Source organism: Culex quinquefasciatus, chromosome 2 (assembly GCF_015732765.1).
Source record: "Culex quinquefasciatus strain JHB chromosome 2, VPISU_Cqui_1.0_pri_paternal, whole genome shotgun sequence".
In the NCBI taxonomy this organism is placed as follows: domain Eukaryota; kingdom Metazoa; phylum Arthropoda; class Insecta; order Diptera; family Culicidae; genus Culex; species Culex quinquefasciatus.
Window position 1 is genome coordinate 192429426 of NC_051862.1, and position 17796 is coordinate 192447221.

The 17796-nt window shown below is 37.7% G+C and overlaps 1 protein-coding gene across 5 annotated transcripts in view; it reads left to right on the forward strand.

Moving 5' to 3' along the window:
* LOC6031873 (monocarboxylate transporter 12) overlaps positions 1-17796 on the forward strand; it is a 78250-nt gene that overhangs the window by 21889 nt on the left and 38565 nt on the right. For 4 of the 5 annotated variants that reach the window (XM_038255225.1, XM_038255223.1, XM_038255226.1 and 1 more), the window contains exons 3-6: positions 5879-6356; positions 6541-7729; positions 11015-11157; positions 11651-11798. In XM_038255225.1, coding sequence (XP_038111153.1) covers positions 7366-7729; positions 11015-11157; positions 11651-11798 — 655 coding nt within the window. In that variant the 5' untranslated portion in view covers positions 5879-6356; positions 6541-7365. Of the gene's footprint in view, positions 1-5878; positions 6357-6540; positions 7730-11014; positions 11158-11650; positions 11799-17796 lie in introns of those variants that run through there. The other variant, XM_001842519.2, reaches the window with a different exon arrangement.

Sequence of the window (17796 nt, forward strand, 5' to 3'; positions counted from 1 at the left end):
CCTGTTGTCGCCTTCCAATTAACGTAATCTTCCGCTGGTCATCACGGCATTGGGCCTTTAATTGTTATATCCTCGAATTTTATTTACCCACCCGGTTGGGAGCGTTTGGCCACGGGAACGGGTTTCGTCACATGTCGAAAACACCGGACGGTGCGTGATTGCAATCAAAATGCGACTGTGAGTTTTTGGATGTTGCACGGTTTATTTTCCGTGGTGGAATTGGGACGAAGGCAATTTGGGTGTGATGGAGTTTATTTCAGTTTATTATGAAGAGATGCTATTCTCTTAATTTTTGCAGGAATGATGTCACCTTTACATCAAGAGTTGATTGAAATTTAAGAAATCATAATAAGACATTTACCTGAACATTCCTTTGAACGTAGAAATACATTGGAAATACACTCATATCTATGATTACTGCAAAGCAATGCAATTTCTAAGTGATGTCATTGAAGTCTCACCATCCTTTGTAGTCCAGCCGTCCATCAATTGCAAATTTGTCAGTCTTTTTGACAGCTCAAGTTTTGAATAAATCCTTCAAATAACACCGACCAACAATTTGTCTTCACATTCCCAATTCATGGGGCAAGTTGAATTTTCCACTTTTTTTTGTGGCCGAGTATAGAAAATTAGTGAGAAGCGAACCCTCACACGAATTGCATGCTATTTGAGGGTTATATAACCACCCTATTCTCTATAGAAACAGTGTGGAAAACAAAATTAGCCCTTCCACACAAAAAAGCTGAAAATATAAACTTTCATGTGATCCTGGAAACTTTCTAATTTACACTTCTTCATGAATTGAAAATGTGCTTATAACTTTCCCAAACACACCAAATTGATCAGGAAATCCTTTCCCAAAAAAACAAACAATAATCGAATATAAGCCCATTTTGAATGGCCAGCCTGCAAAATTGTTTGGCGACTTATGTGAAAAAATATGATGTAAAAAAGACATACCGTCAGTGAGGGGGACTATGGGTCAAAAAACGATACACCTCTCGTATTTTCTTAATAACAGAAACAATTTAAATAAATTTAAATCTTTCAACGTAGATTTGTTCTTAGATAGTTTACTTACATTTTCCCAAAATATGGTGGATTTTGATGAACACTACCTTAAATGCCAATTGTTTGAAAATCGACCCAATCTCACCCCTTAGAGGGGGTGACATTGAGTCAAATGAAACTTAAATGATGCTAAAATACAACGATATGGTAAAAACAAGTCATCCAACAGTGTTTCTTGTTCGAGGGAATCGTATTGACACGCTACAATGTTTGAAGTGGAGATTTTCAAACATTTGGGTAGTTTTCGAGCAATTCTAACAAAAATATTAGAAAAATGATTTTTCGAGGGGTCATTTTTGGCCAAAAACGTACCCCAACTTTAGACAGCTGCCAAAATAACAGGATTTGTTCTAGGAACGAGATTTTTTCAGCAAAGTCATCTTAAGATGTCCACTACACAACCCTTTTATCAGAATTCATTTTTATTGAGAAGAACCTGAGGAATGGTAAAATCCGTAAAAAATCCATTTGACCCAATCTCACCCCCCAGACCCAATGTCACCCCCACTGATGGTAGGAAAAGCTCGGACAGAAATTCGTGCTTGCCATTTCGTTAGGGCACCTAACTTTTTTAAACAAGAGTGTGTCCCTTTCACACCATATGTAAGCTGTCATTTGAGTGAAAGGGATACACAAAAATAATTTGCCTTTTTGAAATGTCAGGCTCCAATACATCAAAATTAAAAACATAGAACAAAGTGGCTAACTTCTGTACGGATGTTTTCCTTACCGTACGGATTTTTGACCCTCATCGTGGCCGGATTTCAATACGGATTTTTTTTCGTAAAATACAGATTTGTACGGGGTTTGATGATGAAAATGTCATCTTTTTTAAATTGAATGGCTTTTTGATTTGTCCAAAGATGTTGCTAATTAGATATTTATATTTAACAGTCAGTTTGATTTTTTGATGGTTAATTTGGATAGCTTTCCGCGTTTGCCTCAGTTGATTATCAGAAATTGTTCTTTTCAAATTCCTTACACAACTTATTTATTCAATAAACGATCCAAAAGCTATCTAAAACTTGAGAAATCCTGTGAAATTCTGGATTAATGCAATTGTAATTGTAAAACACTCGATATTTTTCGTAAAAGCAAACTTTCCAGATTTGAATCATTAAATCACGATTTATTTCGACAATGTTTTTTAAACGTGCAAGACATTAGACGTTAAATTGATAAACTTTTGAAAAACAGTCCTTAATTTCAAATTTTAAATTTTAAACAATTCCTATATTATTGCTTAGCACCAAATGGTAGCCTAGAGAACCGAGACCAAAGATCTTGGATCAAAAGTTTAGACATATTGTATTACAAAATAATGATAAAAATAACAAGACTAATTTCCAAATTCATTCCTTGTATCAGCGTTTTTCTCTAAACACCGAGCTGATTGATGGGTGCCACGTTATCTCGAGATTGAATGGACTAAATTTGCTTAAATTTGGGATGAAGACTCTAAAGAGATACCGTAAAACAGGATGACTTTGATAGGTTTGAGATTTTTTTGGAAAATGAAGAGTGCAAACAAAATACGTACGGAATTGTATGGAATCATACTGTCCGGGGTAGAGAAAGGTTCAAGGTTCTTCTAGAAGAAGTTTTCATTAAATTTTAAAGTGTTTTAAAAGTTAGTTAACTAAAATTAGGATAACGTTAATGACTAGCACTTTCATACTTCAAAGTGTCATGATTTTCTCAACGAACATGATTTCAAATCGGAAAACGTAATGCATTTTCGGATTCTTCGGACAATTTTCCACTAGGAGAAGGTAAACGAAGTCAGTAAATAAAAAAATGTGTTTTTGAAACATAATTAAATAAAATTTCCAAATTTGAAAGCATTTTCAGTAGAAAAAATTTCATACAAAATGTGAAAACTTTTGATCCGTGTTTCGAATTCGGTTTAAAAAGCAATATGAATCGATAATATTATAAACAAAACTATTTTTAATAAAATTGAGGCAAAATTCTGACTTTTAACCAATTTTACCTTAAATTTGTATTTTATTAAAAGCTTATAAATTTAGTTATTTATATAAGCATTGACTTTTTTTCTTTCGTCGTAAATATACAATTTGAACACCTTTAACCTGATTTTAACAACAAAAACTATGACTATCAAAGTAACCCCGGTATTCAAAATAAAAAATTTCAACGCAACTATTTTTTAAACACTATTGAAATAACCTTTTTTCAAAAATTGTGCATGAACCTTGTGTGGCCTACCCTAGTACATGTTTTAAAAATAGTAGTCTTGAGAAACCCCTTACTCGTTGTCTGTCATTTTTTATATGATAAATAAAAATTTCTTTATTTAATCAACCTTTTGAAAATCAGCACACAGAACCAGTCTTCCAAAATTTTGAGCCGATTTGGTCTTGTTAATGTTAAGATATTGGGGTACTCGTTTCTTAAAAGCATCAGCTAAAAATAACTAAATCTTGGCAATGATACAATCAAATAACCTCGAAAATTTGGGACGTAATTTCAGAAGAATACAACAAATCAGGGCTTGGAATTCTCCAAGAAGAGCGAAATCCAAACCTAATCTCAAAATCTAATGAATCACAGAATAACTCAAAAGCATCAGTTTTTTTCATGTTGGGACGTGTTTCAAGACAAGACATTAACTTTAATAACGAAATTCAAACACCCTTTAAAAGAAAGCTGTGTTGCTATGTTCTCCTGGCAGCAACGTTCCTCTAATTAAGTGCACTGTTTCCTGTTGTTCTCCCCTAGGAAAGGTTGTCTCTGCCCGTTCAACCGATCCAGGTCATTCCTGGAGTACTGCCGGAAGCGTTCGCCGTTCGCCCGTAAATCATAAAGATAATTGGGCCATTATGGAGAATTAACTTTTGCTTCCTTCCGTTTTGTACAAACCAGACCAAACCCGCAACGAATGGACGGACATTGAACGAGTGCTGTTTTGCCCTAAAGCTTCCAGTTGTACTGGGGTTGAGTTGTTCGACAGCTTTTCATTTGAAGCTTCCCTGAGTGGGTTCTGCACGGGGCAACTTCAAGAGAAAGAGTGGGTGTTTGTACTGGGAAAATCATCAGCTGGTTTTCCCCAGGGCGGAACAAAAGGCTAGCGTTTAAATCGTTGGCCAGCCCATTGTTTCATAGTAGAACTGGGAAAACGAGTGCTGTTCACACCTTCACAAAGTTAAACGAAGCTTTTTGTGGAGTTGGAGTGCGAAGTTGAATTCGATGGGTTTTCATTTGTACTGAAAAAGGTCTTCATTTTAAAATTGTATTTTGTCACAAAGAAATATAATCCAGAATGAAACATCTTAAAATTGATCCCCAAGGCCTGCGTTAAATGTTTTACAGCTTTCCAAAGACAGCGCAAACCACATGGCCTCCGAGAAGCACTTAAAACTTCGACGATTCTGTGTTTCACTTCATCTCCCTGATTACATTAAAGCTCACGAGAGCCCCAGCTCTGCAAAAGGGGTGTTTCATTTTTCAAGCTCAATCCCGCAGCACTTTTACCCGGCACCATTAACCATGGCCGGACCAGCTGAAGGCCAACATCACACTTCACACGTTGAGGGCCCCCTCCCTTTACCATCGCCCCCAATGAACCCAGCCATTTCGCGGTACGTTAGTTTTCCCAACTTTTTCCCAGAGGCTTAACCTCAACGGCAGGTCTGCTTTAGGCGCGGGGCTTCATCCTTGTACCGGGGAGGAAAAACTTTGATTTATTAATGAAATAACTTTAAGGCTCATCTCCATACACGGAAGGGGGAAGAGTTGAAAGGATCAGCAGCGCAGGGGAGGCCGAAAATGGAAAACTGCCGGGCATTACGAGCTTTATGAACCGTGAAAATAATGGAAACATTTTGCTCCTCCAAAAAACCCGGGTGAGCGCGAGTCAGGCCCCCTAGAGGGGAAAGGATTTGCGTGCAATGAAGCGATTGTCGATGGGGTGGAGGTGACCTGCTCAGGGCTGTTGAACCGTGGAGGTGTCACGGTATTGTGTGTGTTTTGAATTTATAATTTTAAATTATAGCACGTTTTCATTATTATGAATGTGATTAGTATTGTGGATTGCGTAATTATTCATTGGAAACATGATTTATTGTTTGGAAACAGTGCGACACAGTTCTTAATTCGAAAAAGAGCATTGTTTCAAATATGAACTGAGCAACTGTATCGAAACAAAACAAATTTCCTAGATAGTACAAATGAACTGCAACAATCTAAATCATGTTTTATGTAAAATTCAGTATAAATCAAAATATAAACAGCAATATTGAGAAAATACATCAAATGTTTTTCAATATCAAAACAAATTGAAAGCAATTGTTTTGAAATCAATCAAAGTATTACAAATGGTCTGATAACTGTTTGAATAATAATAGATCTTCGGTCTCTGATTCCAAATCATCCCGGAGGATTCACTGTATGCTCTGAAATAATGTTATTGATTCGCGGTCGATCTTTACGACAGTCCAGCCTAATCTCACACAATAACACACGCACGAGTAATTGCTTCATTCCAGGGTGAGCTGCCGCTGCTGTAACTTTTACGAGCTTTATCTGTAATGAACTAGTGCTAAACGGCTCATTACCCAGCTGATCCGTTGATTTCTTACTCCTTTCCCGGGTCCGACAACTGTGCTGTGGAGTCTATAATCGTTTCTCTTACTTTTTTTATATTAAATTATTAAACTCTCATGTTCTCTCGTTGTTGCTGTCGCATTAACGGAAATTTATCCGCACATAAATAATTTTATTCGCCGCGGCACCACGATCTTCTCATCGATTCTCACCAAAGATTTCTTCTTTTCATGTTTTGCAGACTTCATCCCAACCGCCGGCAGTGGCCCAAGTGCAAAATTTGTTCTGACGATGAAGCTGCAGGCCCGGTCCGGCCGAGAAGAGATTCATAAATACGTGACTTTACGAGCTGATGCCAACGGCGTGCTTGCCGCGACGACGTGGATTCGGAGTGATCTCGTTGATTGTTGTCCCCAAAGTTGTTGGTCAGCGACACCCTCGTCAACGCGGGAGGAAGACGCCATGCCGCAGGTCCTCCACCTCCACCGCAGTTGAGCCGCGGGGACACGCCCGCGACGGATATTCAAATTAAATGGGTGATGTTCTATAAATCAGCCCCCTCTTTAATACCGCACGACGACGAATTCCACCGCCGGACACTTTGGAATGAGTGCTCTCTCATTGCGGTTTTGCGGAGTGTTGGAAATATGAGCGTGCGCGTGCTCAATTTTTGCCGGGAACGTTAGTTTAAGTAGAATGTGTTCAACCTTGGGTGCCAGGTAACTTTGAAATTGAATGAAGGATTTATTGCACTTAAAACCAAAGAAACTATTTTGTGCACGATTTTTACAAGCTGGTTAATCGAAATTTGAACAATATTCAAAATAGTTTCTTTAGCTTCACATTTCTTATGCATAAACTTCAGTCCATTTGCAAATATAAAAAAAATCACATAATTTACAGAGAAATGCTTTGATGAAGGTGAGGATACGTCTCACTTTGTACGCTTCCTAACGCTGTGATAAATACACCACTGTGAATCTGAAAACGGAAAAGCACACGTAGTCACACACCGCCGAGAATATCCCACCTTGATCTGAGGCCGAAGTGCTACCAGAAGAAGTTTCACCCGGAAAAACTCTATCCAAACAACTTAACGAGGTCCCCTTGGGGGCCAAAGCAAGAGTAAACAATCCACAAAAGTTGTTCCTTTGTACTGCTGCACCTCTAGACACTAGAACGTCGCCGAAAATGTTCAACCAGCAAAGTTTGGGCGCTCTAAACACGAATCAGTACATGTACCGAAGCTATCCGAACCTGCCCTACCCGCTGCCAGTTTCCGGCCAGCAGCAACAGACCGCCGCCACGTCATACCCGCTGCACCACTCGATGACCCTTCCATGACATTACGGCCAAAGCCGACAGCAGACTACCAGCAGCAGTAACATCAACAACAACAACGCCACCACCAACCGACAGAAAAACAATTGCTACTATTGCAACAACAACATCAATCTCACCTGCACCTGTTTGTCGTCGAGTGCCCTCGGATACTTTTACTCGACGTCACAAACCCTCAACTCGGCCCCCTCGACCCTCCCCAGGCGATCCCGGCCCACCAACCACCACTACCTAGCCGGGTGGAATCCTCCGCAGGTTCCACTGCTCCCACCGTACCCGTTCCAACAGGCCCCACCCGCGACCCACCACCCCGTGGCCACCAAGTCCACGTCGACCTCGACAGACGTTCGCCGGCAGCAGAACCAGGAATCACAAGTCGACGAAACAATGCTCGGCATTAACCACGCGCCCTCCTCCGATCCGGATTCCCCTGCCCTATCGGCGTCCCCTCCACCGGCCCCCGCCCCACGACCCCCACCCGTTCGGAACGGCTGCCAGCGGTGTCGATTCAATGCCTCGGTCAACTCCTCACTGAACAGGTCCCACCAGCACCTCACCTCCTCGGATAGTGCCAACAACACCCTAACGCGAGGGAGCGTCCATAACAGCAGCCTCCGTGGCGGTGGCGATGGCCGGAACCACATTGCCACCAGCACCGGCCATTTGCATACTGCCGGGTCCACTGCATCGAACCAGGTGACGGTGGCTTCAACGGGACATCACGCACACAACGGAACGTATCCTGGCGGTGGTAAGTCTAACAATGCAATGCATTTGAGCACATAGAAGGGGAGAGACACACAGAAAGTGAACAGTCGAATGTCAATTGGGGGGCCACCACCTGAGGCAATTTGGCGGTGCCACACTGCAGAGCACTGTGCCAATTTCCCATTTGGGCAACTTTTGTCAGCGGTTGTCGTTTGCAATTCTGGCGAAAAGTCGTTTCAGAATAAACATCGACTTCGTTCACGTTGTGTTGAAGCTGGTTGAACTGTGTGAGCAATTCTTCTACTCAAACCTTGCCACTTTTTGAGACTATCTCGATCCAATTCAAGGTTTGGCGATGAATATAGGAAAATGTAGAAAAATGCTAACATATTTAAAATAAACCAATTTTGGAATTGATATAAATATAATATTATACAAAATTTATCAAATACCTGATTTAAAATTTCAACCACAATTTTTCAAATTTTTGCTTCGCTTCGCTAGGAGATGATGATTTTTAGCGGATTGCAGACTGGATTTTCGCCATGTGATGTGATGATTGTCTAAGCCCAAGTTGCCTAGGAATCGATAATTGGGAATAGAACCAATCCCACCTGAACTAGATTCTCACCACCATGGTAGCCGTCCATTGCCGGCCGCTCCCATCTCCACTGCGCACCAGAGACAAGGAAAGGGATTTGGAAGACGGGAAGTGTTGATGCTCCACTTTTTTCAGAGTATTAAGGGAAAATCTCCACGGTATCCTCAAGTAAGTTTCGCTTGGAGTTGGACTGTTTTTGGGAAGGAAATGGTCTAAGGAGCCACCCTAGGCGTGTGGTAACGACCGTTTTTGCATTGTTGTTTGAATTCTTCGTGTGTTCTCATTTCTAATGGGAAAGCTTTCATTTCATCTCATCTCTTATTGGATGAATTCTATCAGTCGCCCAGCCTATTTTTAGCGAGGTATTTTTTGATTAAATTTCAACTGCGCTTGCATCTTGCATGCAATCTTGTTTGAGTTCTGATATTCAACTTGCATTCAATTTGATTCTTAGTCAGATTCTTGGATTCAACTATATCAGTCTAGGTCCTCCTCAAGCTACCAATGCTCCACGGTTAAGTGGAAAGCATTTTTGCTTGCCAATCCTAAGGACAGGGGATCGAACCCCGCCGTAAGTTTCAAGTATTTCATTAAATTCAAATTTTAATGAGTCCAGAACTTTCTCGTTGGGAGCAGATGGGTATTGATCCCAGGACCATTCGCTTTTAAAGCGAACATCGTAACCATTCAGCCAGGACCGCTCCCCCATTTTTTTCAAATTTTCATGTAAAAAGTATCATTTTTCCTACTCCCTTTTAGTGAAAAAGTTGATTTTTTCTTAATTTTTTAGTACATTACGTAAAATTTTCAAAGGAATTCGGTAAAAATATTTTCAGGCTTACGCTCACACCATCAAAACGTAATTTTAATGTTTCATACGAGCTTTTCAAATGGCTGTATTTTCGAACTTCAAACTAATCATTTTTCACTTGCCTCCTAGACAACTTAAATCAGTAGAAATGATGCGGAGTTATAATTATTGTATGATGTGTTTTTTTGTACAAAAATTACCATTTTTTGACCCACCCTAGCACGTTACGGGTTGAATTATTTTGGCCAAGGAACCCCCCGAAAAAGTTTGAGCTCGATTGAATTTTGTTTGTCTTAAATAGAAATAAAACAAAACACAAAAATAATATAAATAATTACAAGCCTTTCCAATAATTATTGTTTAACTTGTTAGAAGCAAAAAAGCGAAGAATTTTCATATGTTTTTTATTGTGAATTTTCATCAGGTTCAAATTTTTACATATTTTTTACGTAAAATTATTCAGTTGAGAGTTAACACCAACCAATGGTCAATTCTATCAAAAGTTATGGGCAAAAAACGACTTAAAAGTGCTCATTTTCAAATTGCGATTAAATGAGTTAAACAAAAAATACCTCCGAGATATTTTCAACAAATGTACTCTAGAATGTGTACTTTCAGATGCATCTAAGAGCGAGGTCAAACTCCACCACCTTTTCAAGTTATTCCACCCTAATGTCCACCATATCAAAAGATGCCTCTTTTGACCCTGATCATTTGTCCAGAAGACCCCATAGCTCTAAATCTTAACGTGTGGCCGCTATCAATTTTGTCATGCAAGATTTCGGTTTCGGACCACTGTGCACTGGCAGTACTTGTATTGCACAGAAAACAAGTTAAATTCGAAAGGTTGCAAATTTGTTTACCTAAAAATATGTGTTAAATGTAAATACGCGAATATTCATCAGAAACTGATAAAAATACTCACGAGTCCGGATATACACGAATATAAATCCTGTAAGAAAGTCGAATAAATTTATGTTGTCAAGTTTGAAAACATTGAAAAGCTTCCAAAATCGTCAACATTTTTTTCCAATTGTGTACATAAATATTGTCAATTTTGAAAACAATTGTTGACGAAACAATTTAATTGTTGACGAATTTGTAAATTTTTCAATGTATACAAATTCGACAACATAGAGCTACTGGATTTTCTTGTACATTGAAAAAAAAACAATTCTCGAAATCGTGAATTAAGTTCACGAATGCGAGAACCACGAAGGAATATATTCACGTTTATAGTGCAAATGCACCATACTCATAAATAAATTCCTTCGTGGTTCTCACATTCGTGAACTTAATTCACGATAACGAGAATTGATTTTTTTCTGTGTAGGATTTCTATCCGTGTAATATTATTATTTTTTGACACACATTTCCTGACGAATATTGCAATATTTTTTAATTCTGTGTGTAATTGCTCTGTAATTATATGCTTTTATACCAAACTGCTGTAACTCATAATAATGAATTCACATTTATAGTATTGATCAGCTAGACTAATTTTATTAACATGTTCACATTTTTAATTGGTTATTGATGCCAAAGTTCGAAAAGAGTCCTTTCAGCGAGTTTGAAAATTCAATACGATAGTTCCACTTTAAAAACTATCCAGGATGTTTTTCTATCGCCTCCAGTTAAATCGATAATCGTGCCCACCGTTTAACCAGCGCAGCCTCAACTCGGCACGCAACAAACACCCACAATCTGTGGTGCAACCCCGTTAGGACACTACTCACTCCTGCAGCTGCAGCACTGGAAATATGAAAACAATTCCCATTAAAATGTCCCTCGTCTGGGTGACAAAACTTTGTCCTTAATCCCAGACCCACCCCCAGCTAACCTCAGTCTATTCTCTTCTGCCTCTCCATCGGGACCGACCCATCACACATCTGTCTCTCGCTCTATCCCTCTTCTAGGTGGCGGCAGCTACGACCGGGGCCGACTTATGGAGGAGGAGGACTCTGCCTATCCGGCACTGCTGGAACGCGAGCTGCACTCACTGCATCGGAATGTTCCGGCGCTGCGACGGGCCGGCGTCGACACGACTGCAATTAGACAGGTAACGTGGTGGGGGTTACGGTTGGAAGAAATAATAATTTCAATACAAAAAATATTTAATTTTTTTACCAAATTAACTTTTATTTGAAAACCCTCAACATAGTAAATTAGATAAACAATTTTTAAAGATTTTCTTGCGTTCAAATAACCCGGGTTCAACGGTACTCTAATTCCGCGTTTAAACAGGTGTCGTGACTGACACCTGTGGTAGGTGGGTGGTGACCACCGTGGTATTGCGGCCGTTTTTCCCACAAGAGCTGTAAGGGGAGAAACGGTCCACGATGACCCATTAGAGCTTCATGAAAATGTGTGAAATTGTTCATTGTAAACCACGCACAACATTTTACAAATTTTACTGTTCTTTTAAATTTTCTTCAAAAAACTATAACTTAATGAATCTTTTGATAAAATTTTAAAAATGTTTGACTAACTTTATTTTTTTCATTTTCTTTTCTCAAAAACAAATGCTTTTCATCGTTGCACCATGGCACCAGCACTTCTACCCGGACGGTGGCTGGGGCTGGATTGTTTGCGGTGTGGCCTTCCTGGCGCATGTCCTCACGACGGGCTTCCAGCTGAGCTACGGACTGCTGCTGCTATACGCGATACGCCACCTGGGCCACGAGGTGAATACCGAAGCAGGTTAGATCCACAACAACAGAAAAAAAAATAATACAATAATGCACCACCTTTTCTTCTATTTTTGGTTTGCGCCCGTATTTGTAGTTTTCGCTGTGCTTAAATTAATTTTTCCTTTCTCTGGAAAACAAGGCTCTGCCTGCATGTGTGTGTGTGTGTGTTTGGCAACACTGTTAAGCAAAATTTAAAATGTTTTGTTATAAATGTACTGATTTTTTATAATTTTTTATTTGAAATATTAAGTTCTTACTATCACGCTTGACTTAAAAATCTTCAATCATACATTTGTAGTAATTAAGTATTTTTTTATAATATTTCAATTACGTTATTTGACGTTCACACCAACAATGCATGCATTTTGCCTTACCCTCCCCTTAGCCTACAATTTTTTGTATGTGTCCTGTGTACTTAATGTGTCCTGAAGCGTGAAATGGTGGTGGTGCAAAACCAAAACAAAAAATCACGTACCACCCAGCAACCAGCAGCCCACCCACTCCCTACTTCATCGCTCCTCTGGGACCGTGATGCCCCCGTCGGGTACGATTTATTGTCAAAACATTTGCGGAAGCTCTGCAGCAAAGCTTTATGCTGCGGGTCAGGTCAGGGACTGGAGCAAAACAACAACAACAAATTGTGTGAATTAGTTTCCGGAACGGTTGAGTTAATGGGGGAGAGGAAGAAACAAAGGAGTTGAGGATGTGGTTTTCTTTATTGACTTAAAACGGGTTCGTGAAAGTTAAACATAAAAAATAAAGAAGCATTGGCAGCATTCGTTATTAATTATGCCATTAATGTATTTCTTCCAGCTGTTAAACAAACTCGTAGTGAAACAGTAATTGTTTTAGAAGAATATAAATGTTCACAAATTGTTTATTCTCATTTCATTTTACAACAAATGGAGTTTCTCAGCGATTCCACGTCATACTAGCAGAATTCAGCTAAAAATTGATCCGATTTAGCTCAAATTTGGCCTTGGACCACTTTGTTGAGGAAAAGATCATCCTTATCGGCAAACTAACAAATTTTTTGAACAATTTTTTAGAAAATAAGTTGATTTCTCTGGGTTAATTTTATCAAAATTTTGATGAATCATCATTAAAAAAGAAGTTTAAAAAATATAAATATAGCTTTATTGTACGTATTGTATGATTATACTGGCCTAAATGTTGGACAAACTTTATAATTGAGTTTCGCACGCTAAAGAAGAATCTGTTACAGTTAGAAACGCATTGCTGTCAACTGAGATTCAAATAATCCACTATTTTTAAATGGAGTTTTTTAAGGGGGAAGGAGACAAAAACTTTGGAATAAAATTTGCATTGGCCTTATTGTCTATATTGAAAATATTCCTTTTATAAATGTATTAGCAAATTCAGTTGGAAACTGACATTTCGATTCTTTTTACTTATGCATCTTGTAAAATTAAGATAACTACTTAAATAACTTAAAAATCGCCAGGAATAGAAAAACAATCAACTTACAGTCTCATTAATCTGAATCTAATGTTTTTTTTCTATTATCACTCATACCGTTACCATTTCATTCTGTTTGCATTCGATGTAAAATTGTAAAAACCATAAAAAAATTAAAATGGCTCTAAATTAATCAGGAAGTTCTGTGGCCAAACAAATATGGACCATGAACTTGCTTGTCCTTTTTTACTCTTGAATTGTATTTTAAATGTTTTTTTTAGTTTTAATGCTGTATGACTAAAAATATTCAGATAATTCCGATGCAAATATATCAAAAAAAAAATGTTACTCGGCTCTGCCCGAGGTCGGGAGAAAAAGGAGGGACAAAAAAAATAGACAAATTGAAATAACAAGCCATGTTATCAACATTTGAATAAAAAAAGGACTTCAAAATGCATTTTACACTGGTTCACTTGTTTTGCATCAAAAAACAAATCAAATTATTCGCTCTACAGCATTGCCTTGGCGTTCTCGATTGCGAGATTCCTACTTGAAACTAGGTGTCCGAAGGCTTGATTATTGAGGCAATTGCAAACCTCTTTTTACACCTAAGCTTCCATCCCCCCCGGGATTTTAACTGACGACCTTTGGATTGTTATTCCAACTGCCTACCAGTGACTCCACCGAGGCAGGACCCAGGGAGACGACTCCTACACCTGGACTGAGCTAACGACCTAACCTTTTTTTTAGGTTAGTCCAGGGCCAACATTCACTTCCCGTCCCGACGGATGGAAGGTCCCAGGCCGAGTGGGTGAGAGGCAATCACGCTTACCCCTAAACCACGGGTCCCGGCATTAGTTTAAAAAAAAAAAAGATTTGACGAAATCAAAAATTTCAGAGGATAAAATGGGTTTTTGCGGTACTGTACATCGAAAATTTTCAAAATTCAAGGGTTTTTTGAAAAAATAAAACCAAGCATGATCAAAATGATTATAAACACAGAGAAATGGATTTAAAATTGTTTTCAGCTGATTGCACTTGCATTTCAACTTCATAAACGGAATCGACGTAACACCTTATAATGTGGCCCTCTTAAACCTTGCGGTTTCGTCAACGGATCCACAGGCGTGTATCGTTCTTTTTGCGACAAGACTCCGCCTCCCGGGTCTCCTAAGTGTGAAGGTATGGCACGGGGAGAGGGCACCGAAAACCTATATTTACACTTAGAATTTTTTGCGTCCGTCTCGGGATTCGTACCGGCGACCTCTGGATTGTGAGTCCAGTGCGCGGTCCGATTGATCCACACAGGCAGATCCACACAGGCATTTCAACTTCAACTGAAACTTTCAAAAATATTTGTTCCGGCCTAACTGATTAAAACAAATATTGAGAAAATTAAATTCAAGCTGTACTTGCGTAACCATATCACAAAATAATTTGCAACTTAAATAGTTTATAAATTTTATGTTGAAAAGGTTTTTATGAAAAAAAAATATTGATTCAATGAAAATTTCATAATTCTGAAATAACGCATGTTCTTCAAAAATAATTATTGATATAATTTCAAAGTCATTTCACGATAACTAATTTTTTGAATGTTTTAAGACGTGTTATTTTAAAAGAAAATTTAAGGCGGCTTTCAAATCCGCAATACAAAATTTCACTATGAAAAAATCTTTTTTTTGTAATTTTGTATGGTTATTTTTTACAGTACAACTTTGTTTTTCAATGTTGTAGAAGGCAATTGAAATAAAAATTGATACAAATAAGTATGGGGTCTGAGAATGACCCATACATGATAAGGAGCAATTCCAGTCCAAAACAGGAATTTTTTAGGTACTTTTTTCTCGACCCTCTCCGATTTTAATGAAACTTTGTAGACATGTTATCCTACGCTTATATAAGCCATTTTTGTGTATATGGAGCCAGTTATACTCGATAATGACATTTGAAAAGGGCGTAAGTAATTTCAATATTTTTGTATTTCGTAATTTAAATATTGCTGTAACTCGAAGCCGTTGCTTCGTATCAAAAAGTGGTCAAAGACAAACTTGTAGGAAATTTGACGGGCTTTCCAAAAAAAACTCACTGAAACAAAAAAACACACTACCTTTGGGAGATTTTTTGATTTTTAAGTTAAAAGTCAAATTTGAAAGTGAGCCCACGATTTTTTTCGCTCAAAATTTTTGTGAAAATAGCCTAAGATGTTACAAAAAGACTCACGAAAAATTCAGGATGGAGCAACTCACATAAAAAAATACAAAAATCATTTTCTGAAACTGGTTTTTTTTAAAGTGGTCTAAACGTCAAAATTTTCAAAAAACCGATAGTAGGAATCGATTCTCCAGACAATTTTACATAAAAGCCTTCATATTGACCACTGTCCTAATTCCAATCCTTGTGAAATTACAGCGAATTTAAAAATAAAAATGTTAACAAATAGGTTTTTTGATGGTTTTTGGCAATTTATATATGACAGACTTGATTTTTCAGTCTCGAAAATATTTTTACCGGAAAGCTCGTCCAATATCCCATAAGTTTGTCTTTGACCACATTTCAATTGGATGTATGGGCTTACAGATATAAGCTAATTTACTACCCACTGAGAATTTTGGCTCGAGCCTCGAGTCGATCTGGCTCGAAATCGAGCCTGTATCGAGTCGAGGCTCGAGCCAAAATTCTCAGTGGGTATCCAGGTTACTATACTACACTGAAAAAATATTATGTTTTCAATTATGAGCAATGTTATTAGCTTATATCTGTAAGCCCATACATCCAATTGAATTGTGGTCAAAGACAAACTTATGGGAAATTGGACGAACTTTCCGGTAAAAATATTTTCGAGACTGAAAAATCAAGTCTGTCATATATAAATTGCCAAAAACCATCAGAAAACCTATTTTTAACATTTTTTTAAATTCGCTGTAACTTCACAAGGATTGGACTTAGGACAGTTGTCAATATGATGACTTTTACCTATTTTTCAACATTTTTATTTTTAAAACCGCTGTATCTTCCCAAGGATTGGACATAGGACAATGGTCAATACGGAGACTTTTATGTAAAATTGTCTGGAGAGTCGATTCCCACTATCGGTTTTTGAAAATTTTTACGTTTAGACCACTTTAAAAAAAACAGATTCAGTAAATGATTTTTGTAATTTTTTAGGTGAGTTGCTACTTCCTGCATTTTTCGTGAGTCTTTTTGTAACATCTTAGGATATTTTCACAAAAAATTCGAACGAAAAAAAATCGTGGGCTTGCCTTCAAATTTGACTTTTAAACTTAAAAATCAAAAAATCTCTCAAAGGTGGTGTGTTTTTTTGTTTCAGTGTATTTTTTTCGGAAAGCCCGGAATTTCCTACAAGTTTGTCTTTAACCACTTTTTGATACGAAGCAATGGCTTCGAGTTACATCAATATTTAAATTACGAAATACAAAAATATTGAAAACACTCACGCCCTTCTCAAATGTCTTTATCGAGTGTAACTGGCTCCATATTAACAAAAATGGCTTATATAAGCGTAGGATAACATGTCTACAAAGTTTCATTGAAATCGGAGAGGGTCAGGTACAACCGATTTCCTATTTGACATGGAATTGCTCTAAAGGTAGTATTGAAAAGTTTTTGAAAACAAGGTTAAAAATATCAAAAATGTGGTTTTAAAATCAATTTGTAATTTTCATAAAGTTTGATTAATGAATTGAAATGAATTTAAAATAGCGTCGAGAACAGAACACTGATGAAGTCTGCAAGTAGTAGACGAAATACGTATCTGCAAGATATTAAAATATATAGCGGAATTAAAAGGAACAACTCGTCTCTTTGTATTCACAGTAATGCATTCTGCTAAAACGCTCAACCAAACCACAATAAAATAGCTTTTTAAATGATGAACATAATGCAATCCAGAACAGTTATTGAGCTGGACTAAAAATGATTAAAAAAAACCTTTTAGATGGCACAACAAAGCTTTCTACAATCCTTTTTTGAAAAAAAAATACTGTTAATATTTCCAAGCTCATTTCGTTGTTATCAATCAATCTGTGTGCAGCATAACTGTGCCATTTTTAGATATATGTATTTGACAATTTGAAAATTTCGAATCAACATGCATGGGTAATTCTCCGCCAACTCACACAGCATTTGCCCCGACCCCTCTTCGATTTGCGTGAAACTTTGTCCTAAGGGGTAACTTTTGTCCCTGATCACGAATCCAAGGTCCGTTTTTTGATATCTCGTGACGGAGGGGCGGTACGACCCCTTCCATTTTTGAACATGCGAAAAAATAGGTGTTTTTCAATAATTTGCAGCCTGAAACGGTGATGCGATAGAATTTTGGTGTCAAAGGGACTTTTATGTAAAATTAGACGCCCGATTTGATGGCGTACTCAGAATTCCAAAAAAACGTATTTTTCATCGAAAAAAACACTAAAAAAGTTTTAAAAATTCTCCCATTTTCCGTTATTGTACTGTAAAAAATTTTGGAACATGTCATTTTATGGGAAATTTAATGTACTTTTCGAATCTACATTGACCCAGAAGGGTCATTTTTTCATTTAGAACATAAATTTTCATTTTAAAATTTC